Genomic DNA, 13,294 nt, shown 5'->3' with positions numbered 1-13,294 from the left:
TGAGTCTGTCAGTGTATTTTTGTGTTTGGTGTGCAAATTGCCCTGGGAAACTGTCTCTGAATCAGGAGGTGCATGTTTTGGCCAACCTGTGGTGCCTGCCAGTGGGCATCAGTTGAACAAGGTAGTGACCAGTGTGTGTGGAGTCTTTGATGATGTTGATGACTCTGCTGAGATAGTGTGATATGGTGATGTCCCCCAGTGAGGGAAGCAGGGGATTTTTTTTCCACTGTTTTTACAGTTCCCCTGTTCCCCTTCAATTAATTTACAGCCAACAAATCTCCATGAGCAAGCAAATCTTGTGATAGTGGTGATGAAAAACTTCCTTTAAACGGGTAGGGGCGTTGAGCAGATCTGGGCTCAATGGAAACAGCCATCTGCTTTGACCTGTTGGAACGAGAGCAGTATAACGGGGGCAAAGACAGAGACGGATAGGGGAAAGAGAGAGAGAAAGGAAAAACACGGGGGCAAAGACAAAGAGAGAGGGAAAGGAAGGGAAGAGAATGACAGACAGAAGGGAATGTGAATATGACCAAAGGAAAAATACAAGTGGAGGGAAAGACAGAGGGGCGGGGGGGGGGCACACAACACAACAAACAACAAACACTAACAACAGCAGTAGAAATGATAGTAAACTAGCTACAAATAATAACGTACTGATTACTTAAGCAATCAATTTCAGCATAATATGAACGTTCACAGTATGTGCTAACAAATGCAACACAAACACAATGTTGATATTAATGTTAGTACAGTATTACAAATACTCATATCAATACTACTAGTACTAGTACTTATACTAATACGGATATTTAGGGTGGCAACGAGCCCCCTCCAGCAGCAGCATCAGTCAGGGATCTGGAGGTGGGAAAGCACAAAGTCTCAGGGGGAAAATTCCAGTTAGTAACAAGCATTAGTACAGGAGGACAGAGAGGAGGAGAGAGAAGCCCAGTGTATCATGGGTGATCCCCAAGCAGTTTAAGCCTACAGCAGCATATCTAAGGGCCAGCAGCCCTAACTGTAAGCTTTATCAAAAAGGATGGTTTTATGTCTACTCTTAAATGTAGAGAGGGTATCTGAATCCCAGACCAAAACTGGGAGATGGTTCCACAGGAGGGGAGCCTAATGACTGAAGGCTCTGGTTCCCATTCTACTTTTGTAGACTCTAGGAGCCACAAGTAACCCTGCTTCCTGGGAGCAAAGGGTTCTAGTTGTAGGGAACTGAAAGCTCTGTTAGATAGGAAGATGCTTGATTGTTGAAGGCTTTATATGTTAGAAGGAGAATTTTGAATACTATTCTGAATTTGACAGGGAACCAAGGCAGAGAAGCCAGTACAGGAGAGACATGGTCTCTTCTACTAGTTCCTGTCAGTATACAGTCAGCAGCATTTTGGACCAGCTGGAGAGTCTTTAGAGATTTACTGGTGCAGCCGAAAGGAGAGAATTGCAGTAATCCAGCCTGGAAGTGACAAAAGCATGGACTAGTTTTTCTGCATCTTTTTTGTGAAAGGATGTGTCTGATCTTAACAATGTTGCACACATGAAAGAAGGCACTCCAGGAGATTTGTTGTATGTGAGAGTAGAAGGACAGATCCTGGTCAAAGAGAACACCCAGATTCCTTACAGTAGTGCTGGAGGCCAGGATAATGCCATTCAGGATACCTGTCTCATTTGATAAAGTGTTTCTAAGGTGTTTGGGCCCAGCATGTAACTTCAGGTATGTCAGAATTTAGTTAAAGACAATTGTGGGTCATCCATGTTTTTATTTCCTTCAGACAGGCCTCCAGTTTGGTCAGCCGATTGGTTTCATGTGGATGCATTGATAAGTAGAGCTGCGTATCGTCAGCTTAAGACTGAAAATTAATCAAGCGTTTCCAATGACCTAATGAGAGCGGATATAGGGTGAAGAGTACTGGTCCAAGCACAGACCACCATAGCCGACTCTAGTGGTGAAAAGAAAGATTTGATATTGGTGGACAGTTGGCCAAAATTTCTGGATTTAGAGTCATTCTTTTGGAGACAAGGTTTAATTAGCAGGTGTGTTTAATATGTACGATCCTGGGCTAAAGTCAATTCAGAGCAGCCTCTCATGACTACAGTTGTTCCAAATAGTTCAGTGAGGTGTGACAGAGGGCCCATTAGCTCCCCGTGTCCATGGGTCCAGTCATGTGCGTTAGCAAAAATGGGAAGATACACAATTGGTTTAAATGTATTTATAACACATTTCTTTTATGTCTATGTGAGACAGTTGTAAAATTGGCCTAACTGAACACATCTGAAAAGTAGAGGATAGGATAAGTAGTTTACGTTTAAAGAAGTTAAAGTTTAAAGAAAAAATGCACTTTTCTGTCAACAAATTCATCAAATCAAATCAGCAAGTCAAATTCTATTCAAAGCACATTTAATAAGGCAGCTCAATTTGCCTCACTTTAGAAGAATGATAAATCCATCATCAAAGTTGTCACAAAGATTTAAAAAAAAAAAATTTACATTTAAAATACAGGAAGAATGATTCATATCTTCTAACAGGCAGAAACAATGTGCAGAGCTGGATGTTGTGTGTGCGACCATCTGAATTGACTGCTCTGCTAAAAGAGGCGAGAATAACTTCATGTTGATGGTTCAGTGGACAGCACATCTACCATCTAGAGTTTGATTTCCAGGCAGGTTATCATTTTCACCATAACATTTTGACTTGGGCTTTCCTAAATGTTTCGACTTGGGGAACTTTTTAACACTGACCTTGGCAAAAGCAAGTGCTTGACGAGGTCACAACATTAATAACTCGTATGGAGTTCACTCTTGTTTGGCAGTGTGTTTTTGGGCAGTCAGATAGGGGAAGCTGAAAGAGATTATTTAGGCATTTAAAATGTACTGGTTCTTCCTGGAATGATGTGTGCAGTTGCTGACGTTAATCCATCCTGCCGTCTTCTCCTCTCTCTTTCTTTGGTTCTTTCTTTTGTTTATTTATTCTAGCTGGTGCTTTTTTCGGGGAAGCTAAACACCATCGCCAGTATTGTGACCATTTTCTTCCTGCTGGTGTATGCTGCTGTGGACTTGGCATGCCTCGCGCTGGAATGGGCATCAGCACCTAATTTCAGGTAAGACACACACACACACACACACAACTCCAGTATATGGGCCGTGAGTGTCAGAAATGCATAATTACATTTTCACACAGAAATATAGCACAGCAGTAATGAAGACATGCCTTTGCCTATCATACACTTGCACCACTCACTTTCCATTGATAATGAAGATCTTGTTACCCTGTAACTTCCGAAAGCACTTTTCCTTTTTTTCCCCCAGCAATCCTACTCTTTCTCCTTCTGTCGTTTCTCCCTCTACCATTGTTTATTTATGTGTGAAGGGGAGGGGGTTTGCTTGCCAGTTGGATGCTGCTATACTGACTGGGTACTAATTAAAAGACATAAACCTGGCCCCCGCTTATAGCTCCACATTGGCGAGGGACCGACAATAAAACTGTGTGAGGATGTGCATGTTTTTGTGGGGAACTGGATATTCAAGTAACCGGGTGTGGAGACGCTAAGAGATTTAAATTTACAATGTTTGTGCATCCGTGTTTGCTTGTGTTGTTGGTATTTCAGGGACACTCGCAATGATCCTGATTTATAAATGCTCCCTGAAGCCATTTTCACACAGCAGGAGCATGAGGAGCAAGCTGGTGTGTGTGCTAGCTCAGTGATTCCATCATGACACTGCCAGAGGTTGGCATATATATGAGAGTCTCAGTTGTAGGCTAGCGACTTTGGCAGAGGTCTTTTCGTTTATAAATGTACATCTCTGTGTGCAATAACCTATACTGTTTTCCAAGAGACATATCTTCCATGATTAAACTCTTCCACTAGCTCTAACACACCTTCTAAACATGACTGCAAATGTTTGTGTTTGTTATTGAGGAGAGAATCTGTTGAACACCGTGCATCACCTTCTTATCATGACGGAAGGCCCCCAGTGCTGAATTTTCGATGATGGGTTCATCTTCAGAGATAGTTGGATATTAGTCTGGAAACATGTGAGAAAGCTGGCAGCTTCCCACATCTAGCACTCATCCGTCAAGTGTATCAGGACATTGCAGGAAACATTGTAAACACATGTGCATCTGAAAAACAAAGAGGATGACGACCGGTTTTCGAATAAGTTAGTTCTTCTTGTTTTATTGATCCTCAGCAGAGTAGGATTAATTTAGCGGCTGAACTCCTTAACATGCTATAGGAGGGTGTTGGCAAATTATACTAATTGTTGCAAATTGCATTTGCTCACCACAGTTGTTCACCTGAACGTTGATGTTTTTTTGTTAGCATTCACATCCCTGCTAAGCTGTTAGCTGCACATACAGAATACTGTATGTGCAAAGAGACTACTTTGTTTCCGTTCCTTGTCATATATCGCTAAAAATCCAGACCATTTACAAATATCTCTCGCCAGCATGACCCTCACACACACACACACACAATTTCCCAACAGCAATAAAATGAACTTAAGTACAGATAGATGTTACAAGTATTTATTTTAGTGCGCAGAAACAACAGTTTACAGAAATTAAAATTACTATGTCCAGTCTTGCCGTGAAAAAAACAACTTTACAGCATAGTTTCTAGTGTATAGTTTAATCAACACTACCAAAGATACCATGGACTTTATTTGTCACGAATGATGACATAAAGCATTCATCTTATATTTTCATATGTTAAAAATAAGAGCTATACAGAGAGAGAGAGGGAGAGCGAGCTGTTTTGAAGTTAACTTCCTCTTGGTACATTGAGTGGTTTTGGCTTTATGCTTAAGTGTGACAAATATGTCTCTTTTCTCACATAGTGGGTTTATTGCCATGAGCTATAAATTACGTAGATTATATAACAAACCAGTATTATTTTTAATCACCTAATTTGTCTCAACATTATACTTTTAAAAATGATTGAGGCTTCACAATTGATCTCTAATCAAATCTAATCAAAGTTGCAATGTGACCTACTGGATTTTCAAATTGCAGTGTATCAAAGTACCATTTTAAATGAAATGATTTGGTACTGCAGAGATATCCTGCTGCTACATAATATTCTACTGATTTAAGAAACCACCTTTGTCTTATACTGATTCACACAAAAAACACACAGTTGTCATTTCACCAGCCAGTTTGTATCTGTTTTTTTTCCCTTGATGTATTATTCTTCATTTCTCTTTAAGTTCAATTGAGAGACAAGCCATTATCCATCGTCATCTTCCGCTTATTCCTACACATTAAGGGTGCCCGAGCTGGGACTCGAACCCGGAACCCTCTTGCTGTGAGGCCACAGTGCTAACCACTGCACCACCGTGCAGCCCCAAGCCATTATTATCATTATTATTTTTTTTATATTTATGGTTTGCCCTGTTGTTCCCAGAGCACATGCTTAATTTTGAGTAGATTGCCTGATATATTCACAGAAGTTGGTAGCTCACAAACCATTTTGTGTGGCTCCCTATAGTTGGACCATGCAGTGGTGTATAGTGATGCTTGACCAAAGTATCTGAGGCTCATCCAAGCCTTGTTTGATCAGCTTACCTGAGCAAACCTACCAGTGAACCTAGCAAAGGGTGACTTTGGTTGATTTGGTCATTGTGACATTTTGGGTATTATGCATAGTAGGGGTGCAACCATTATACAAACCAAAGGTTAGGTTTGTTTTGCAGTTTGTGGGTCATGGTTTTGGTTTCAGTTCAGTTTGTATTGCAAAGTAAGGAGAAGAAAAAACATCCCCAACGAAGAACAGCAACATGGAGAGACACACAGACTGTGTTGAAATGAATACAAAACAGAAAAATCAAGTTTTCGGATCAACACAATAATTAAACTCTTTCTAACATCATGTAAATGTACTGATTAACGCTACTGTGTTTTTACTGTCATTTATGGTCGTCTTTGTTATCTTCTCTGTACCCTCTTAGTGAAGGCAGAGATGATGAGCCGCGGTGTGTTTGTGCCTGTGTGTGTGTGTGTGTGTGTGTGTGTGTGTGTGTGTGTGTGTGTGTGTGTGTGTGTGTGTGTGTGTGTGTGTGTGTGTGTGTGTGTGTGTGTGCTGCATATGCAGTTGATACACAACCTCATATCATTTTTTTTTCCCCTTACGGAATTACAGTTGAAAAGTGCGGTCACCATTTGCAGATTAAACCTTTTGTTTGTGAATTGAAATATTCATTTTTGCATCCCTTTGTATCCCTTATGATAGCCCATATGAATTGGTTATATTGGTAGAAGTGTTCTGAGTCTTCTGAAAATGATCCAGTCATCTTTTTACTCTTTATTTAACTTATGATGAGGTTGTGCTTATCCTCACAGTCGTACCATCGACTGTGGATTTGACACCTCAGATACTGTGGAAATGTTATGCCTGATTTATTGTCTGGAGCTGAACTTTTTTTGTTAACTGGTCCACTTTGTCTTCCATTTCCACTGCTTCCCTCTCCTGACTCCTAGATTACTTCTTAGCTAACAAGTTGCTGAGTGGGAGTTGGTGAGCGGTGAAATTGGTACAGTTTTAGATGATGTAAAGGTAACACATTTGTGAGCCACATAATTTTGTAAATCCTGAAAATATTGAAAATATGTTTGTCATCTGGGGCTCATTGGACTGAGAATGCATATAACAAGTAGGCCTGGTCAGAAACTCTCCCTTCTCACCATGGCTAGCACCCAGACTGATGCCTCACACGCACACAAGCATACACCATGCGACTTATTTCCCTAATCCCTACACTATTTTTTGTAAAACCCACAGGTTGAGTCATGACTGACGTTGTAGTGACAAAATTGGGGTCAGAGCCTATCCCAGCAGCTTTCTGGCGAGGTTCACCCTGCACGGGTCATCAGTCCACTGGGCCAACACATAGAGACAGACAACCATTCACAGTCACACCTACGGTCAATTTAGAGTATCAATCAGCCTCGTCCCCTCTTGATGTCTTTGGACTGTGAGAGGAAGCTGGAGTACCAGAGAGAACCCACACAGGCACAACATGCAAACTCCACACAGAAAGACCCCGTGCTCGAGCCGGGGGTTGAGCCCAGAACCTTCTTGCTGTGAGGCGACAGCGCTGGCCACTGCACCACTGTGCCGCCACCACTTTTGTCTCCAGGCAAATTGTTTTAACCCAGCAGCCTCTAAACACACATATGTTGGATTTCTTACCCTGTTTTCTGTGCATCCTATGACAAAGGCAGTTTTGCATTTGGACCACACTTTAAATAAGAGCTCTCACACAAATATATTAACGCCCGAAAAACACTGGGTCAGTCTATTTTTGCTATCAGTATAATCAACAGGAGCAGCTACACAGACCACATTGGTCAAGTAAATCACAGCACATCTCATCTCCATTTTTACCAACAGGTTTAGTTGCCTGCCTGTCCTTCGGGCATTTAACATAACCCAAACTTCACAGAAATGTAGAAAAACAGAGTATTTAGAAATTATGTAATGAACACCTTTTTTCCATCATTGGTTACATGAAAGGCTGCACAGTGGTGCAGTGGTCAGCTCTGTCGCCTCACAGCAAGAAGGTTCCAGGTTCGAGTCCCGGCTCAGGCTCGGGATCTTTCTGTGTGGAGTCTCCATGTTCTCCCTGTTCCTGTGTGGGTTCTCTCTGGTACTCCAGCTTCTTCCCACTGTCCAAAGACATCAAGAGGGGACGAGGCTGATTGATACTCTAAATTGACTGTAGGTGTGACTGTGAGTGTGAATGGTTGTTTGTCTATGTATGTTGGCCCTGCGATGGACTGGCGACCTGTCCAGAGTGAACCCTGCCTCTTGCTCTTAGACGCTGGGATAGGCTCCAGCCCCCTGCGACCCTTAACAGGAATAAGCGGAATACAATGGATGGATGGTTACATAAAGCTGCAGAGCATTTTTCCACATAAAATAGATTTATCAAATCAGTGTCAATAAATGATGCTGTGTTGGTAGAGATCACGTAGGGCAGCTGATCACAAGGAAACTGAGCTGATGGAAGGGCTAAAAGAAAAATAAAGCCTCTCACCTGCTGAAGTTTACACATCACGTGCACCCCAGGATACCTTCAGGCCTGTACTGTTATGTTGCATTTAAGACAGTGGAAAAGTTATGTCATCTTTTAAAATAAGGAAATAAATGTGAACTCCCTACATGCTGGAATAGTTAATGTTCAACTCAACTCTGTAACTGGCATCCTATTTAATTTGTTGTTTTAAATTTTCTTATACTTTATTAAGATTATATTTTTTGAAAAATGAAGTTGATATTGACAAAGGAGATAGGTATTATGTTTTGGATTTTTAATCCCTGTTGTACCAAAAATGAACCAAACTGTGATATTACAAGGAGAGGTACACACTGGAGTATGATATTGTGTAACAATACAAACCTAATGGAGAGAAAATAATTGTTTCCCCTTCAGTGTGGGTGGGACTTAATTGTGCACTCAGTCTCTATTAGCTCTGTTACATCTATTAGCTGACTGTGGAAACAGATATCTATCAGTGAAACATTCAAGTCCAGGAATAAGAAAACCTTTTCATCACTGGAGGGAGACATTGTGGGCGGCATGGCTCAGGGGTGGAGTGGCCGTCTAGCAACCAAAGGGTCGCTGGTTTGATCCCCGACCCCGGTGACCATGTCAAAGTGTCCTTGAGCAAGGTACTGAACCCATAATTGCTCCTGATGAGTAGGTTGGCGCCTTGCATGGTAGCCTCCACCATCAATGTGTGAATGGGTGAATGAGATGACACTGTAAAGCGCTTTGAGTACTGCTAAGGTAGAAAAGCGCTATATAAAATTGAGTCCATTTTCCATTCATTTCTGCAGTATCAACATCAGTTGTACATGTACTTTTACTCTGGTAAAGCGAGAAAGTGTGTTGAAGACTTACTGTGAGACAATTCAGAACCTCTATGTAACACACTCTACAGCGTCTCCTGTGCCTTCTATGTCAAGTGCTATCGGTTGCTTGTGCCTCGTTATCGCTGCATGACGTCCGGCAATGGCTACAGGACATAAAGTTAAACACGCAAAACTTTGCCTGCCATTGATTTCTCCTCTCCCTCTCCTCAACTGAGGAACCCCACGGGGTCCCCACAGCTGATAAGACGGCTTGTTGTTCAGTCGATTCGCCGTCTCCGTCCACTTCCCCCGAGTTGTTAATTCTGCTTATTGTTGCTGTGTCATTGGGCATTTTTTCTGTTTGGTGGTTTATTTATCTATATTTTTCTTGTACTCTCGCCCTCTTTCATCCTGCGCTCTGTCTGGCTCTCTCCCATGTCTCTTTCCAGGCGAAAAGAATTAAAAGCCATTTAGCGCCCTCTCTCCCCCTGAGAACAGCTCTGTAATTAGCATAACTAATTTAGCAGAAATATTTCCCTTAAATTTGCTGTTGTGTAGGAAAGGGATTGAAATTATGATGTAGCGGAAAAGATGTCTGCTTGTTAACTCTGTGTGTGTGTGTGTGTGTGTGTGTGTGTGTGTATGCGTGCGTGTGTGTGTGTGTGTGTGTGTGTGTGTGTGTGTGTGTGTGTGTGTGTTAGTAACACAGCAGTGAAGGTATGCAATTTGGAGACTGAGATCCAAGTCACGCTTTTTCCTGATCGCTGATGTGTGAGTGCATCTGCCTCTTGGACTCTATGTGTATTTGTGTGTGTGTGTGTGTGTGTGTGTGTGTGTGTGTGTGTGTGTGTGTGTGTGTGTGTGTGTGTAGTTGTGTGCATGTGCGTTTGTAGTTTTATCTCTGCGTGAGGGGGCTTTTGTTGGCTACAGCTTTATCAGTGGTGGCTCCAGCTGTGTGCAGTGTTCCTGAGGGGGTGCTGCGTGTCCTGCTGATGCTGCTCAGGCCCTGGACTAGTAGCTTAAACACGCATCAGCGCACACATGAACACACATACATGCATACAGTATCACAGGGTCACTGGCCAGGATTCAGGACATAACTGTGCACTCCACTCTGATGCCAATTGATGTTTGTGGAAAGCTTTGAACTCGGCCGCATACGGGAAATGACCTTCAGTCAGAGTGGACAAGTGAAAGCAACAACTATCAGCTCAACTCACACACACACACACACACACACACACACACACACTCACACGCTTTACCAGTTCAGGGCCATCTGCTGTCCAAATTACAGCTGCATATTCTCTGCAGCCGCTTTGATTGTCTTTGTAATAATCTGTGAATTGTCCAGCTGAACCATTAACTCTAAAAACAAAAGCTCCACCCTCTGCCAACCCCATCCTTTGTCCAAATACGAGTCGGAGCAATCTGACCGGACCGTGTTATTAAATGAGATTAGGGTGTCTTTAAACCTAGATGGTTCATCAACTACGTCTGTATGGATGAGAGAAAATTGGATGTGTGAGAATCATTTTCTGTAAATGGAGGGGTATGACTTGATGATGGGTTGCGAATAAAGGCTCATGCCTCAGATGACAATATAAACTCAGAGCTCTGCCATTTAGGTTTTGATAAGGGTCTGTGAGCTTGCCCTGTATCAATTTACATGTAGATGTACTCTGTAGTAATTCACTTCAATGTCGATGTATGGTTGGGCCGATGGTCGATGCCATTGTCCATTGCAGTTTGTCTGTCATTGCTGCTGAGCCCTCTACCATCATAGCATAGTTGTTTAATAGCCTTTAAATTTCATAGATTTAAAGCCTTGGGTGAAGCCAAGCTCACTTGGTTACTTTCGTGGCAGCTGTTTTTCTTTACTTTGAGTTGCTGTTACTGTGCATCTTTCAATCAAGTGGTTTTTGTGTTTAGCTTAGCATCCTCAGTCTAGCTAGCAGGGTTGGTTAAAGTTTAACACAACAAGTTGCATACTTATTGCAGTGCCAGACTTATTTAAAGTCAGCACAGGGATGTATGTTCGACATTCCCCTTGCAGGAGTGCAAGTCTCTCTGTTGAACAGTTTTTCTGAGCAAGACAGCAGGAGGTTGCTGTCAAAGCAAGTGGTAGATGGTGATGACTCAATTGGGGGGACTGTCTAGCTAGTCGGCTTTGTGATACGAGACAGCGTAAGTGTGCCCTCCACGTAAAAATGAAGTCATGGTCGATTGGTGATGTTTCACAATGGACTGGGGCTCCCTGTGTTCTGGGGGTTTCTGGGTACCCTGGTGGCTTGGTCCTGACCTGCCTGCTATCCTGGACTGGGGGCGTGATGTCCTGGTCCCCCACATCAGCTACAGTCAGCTACCCACAGCATCCAAGACAAACCGTAGCACACACATAGACGCACACATACACACGCACATACACACGTGCGGTGCACAACTGATCCATAATCACACATTCAGACATTTATCTAAAAATTATGTTAAACCAAATGGTAAGCCTGCACTGGAAATTCTGCAACCAATGTTTTTTCTTTTTTTTCTCTCTGTTGTTATTGTTGTTATTGTTTTTTTGTTGTTGTTTTTCTGCTGTTTTTGTGTGTGTGTGTGTGTGTGTGTGTGTGTGTGTGTGTGTGTGTGTGTCTCCCCCCCATTGTCTTCCCTATCCTGTCCCTGTTCTCTCTTCCTATCCACTCCTGAGCCTCAGTCCGTTAGCTTCATCAATGAACCAACACCATTCCAAATAAAATTAAGCACAAATGGCGATAGGAGGAGTTTATCAGATTCCTCCTTTGCAGTTTTAAACTATCTAATTATATCAACCTGGGACTAGTGTGTGTGTGGGACTTCTTGGATTTGTTGACAACTTCAGAGCATGAATTACTGTTAGATCTGCGTCAGTCCTGTTGCCATGTGATTTAGATCACAGTTCAAATACTGGTCTGAGAAAACCCAGTCAGAAGGCAGTGTGGATGCACACATACATTAAAGCAGGGGTCACCAACGTGGTGCCCGCGGGCACGGTTTCGCCCGCAAGGACCACGTGAGTCGCCCGCGGGCCTGTTCTAAAAATAGCTCACCACAGCACCACTCACCAGTGAGCTGCATCTAATTTTTTTTTCTATTCTTTAATCACACTTGCATTGCTGTGAATTAGAAAATGACAACAGGCCTGTCCCAGATTTATCTATGTATAAACAGGTTTTTATATAAAGAGGTAAAAAAACAAATTTTGTATGTATACAATCTCTATATGTGTGTCAATATGGTAGCCCTTCACATGAATTGGTACCCAAGGAGCAGCTCTCCGCTTCACAAAGGTTGGTGACCCCTGCATTAAAGTATACAGAAGAGAAGAGATGCTTGCACCTGATGGCTCTGATGCAGGACCACCTATGTACACTGTCAGAGGAGTTGGAGACATACTTCCCCTCTGCAAAGGATACGAGGATAGGAAGAGTTCCTTTACCTCTGAGCTGTCACACACTTGTGAGGCCGAATTTTCAGCTTTGACTGCCACCAAAAGGCTACACAGCAATCTGGATGTTAGAAACACACGGCTGTCACACAACACACACAACGCCATGTTACAACTATTATTGTGTCTCTGACAACAGGCAAGGGCTCTCAGTGATGGTGAGATACATTTTCAGGTTGCATTCTGTGTGTAATGTACTTCATATTCGATCAGAAATATGAACACTGCTGTCTGCTTTGTGTTGTCAGAAAGGATCGGGTCCACTGATTTATTCTGTCTCTACTGGAACTTCTATATCAGTATAAACTATTTTATGCTAAATGGACTGTATCTATGTAGTACTGCTCTACTTAAGCGTGAGTCAAAGTGCTTCACAGTGTTGCCTCACTCACACACATGCAGGCACGCACGCACACACACACACACACACACACACAGATGCACACATGCGCACACACACTGATGGTGGGGGCCATCATGCAAGGTACCAACCTGCTCATCAGGAACAATTGGGTAATTTGAATCCAATAACTTACTCAAGGATGTACGGTGACATCAATTTAGATTTTCATCCAAAGATGAACAGAAGGACGTTAAACGACGACAGCAACATTAACACTGTAGAAACATGCATCTGGTACAAGGGTCACAAATTTATAGAGACTGAGTTTTCTGCTGAAAATTAGTTAATACTTGTCCACTTAAGTACTTTTCTGTTGATCTGAATTCTGTGGCTCTTCCCTAACCCTGATTAAATCAGCGAGACTCCAGTAAGATCTATTGTGTTTAAAGGCTGCTGTACCGAGCATAAATAGCAGCCAAACCATAGCTCAGTTTGTCTGAGAGAAGAAGGATAACTTCTCTTAGATGGATATGCTCTAAGGGCCATATGTACATAGCTGACAGAAGTAAAACCAAATTATAAAACTGAGTAGATAAAAAGTGAAGTTGAATATTTAGT

General features: G+C 42.4%; 1 protein-coding gene across 1 annotated transcript in view; it reads left to right on the top strand.

Annotated features, from left to right (window-relative positions):
• LOC147254428 (solute carrier family 12 member 9) overlaps nucleotides 1–13,294 on the top strand; it is a 69,015-nt gene that overhangs the window by 40,185 nt on the left and 15,536 nt on the right. The window contains exon 9 of the mRNA XM_086216048.1: nucleotides 2,974–3,098. Within this exon, the coding sequence (XP_086072174.1) occupies nucleotides 2,974–3,098 (125 nt within the window). The remainder of the gene's footprint in view (nucleotides 1–2,973; nucleotides 3,099–13,294) is intronic.

The sequence above is a fragment of the Aulostomus chinensis genome, chromosome 10 (genome assembly GCF_037954235.1).
Source record: "Aulostomus chinensis isolate RoL2024-O1b breed Wild chromosome 10, RoL_Achi_v1.0, whole genome shotgun sequence".
Lineage (NCBI taxonomy): Eukaryota > Metazoa > Chordata > Actinopteri > Syngnathiformes > Aulostomidae > Aulostomus > Aulostomus chinensis.
Note: the sequence above shows the minus strand (reverse complement) of the source record. Positions and strands in the feature narration are given on the sequence as shown.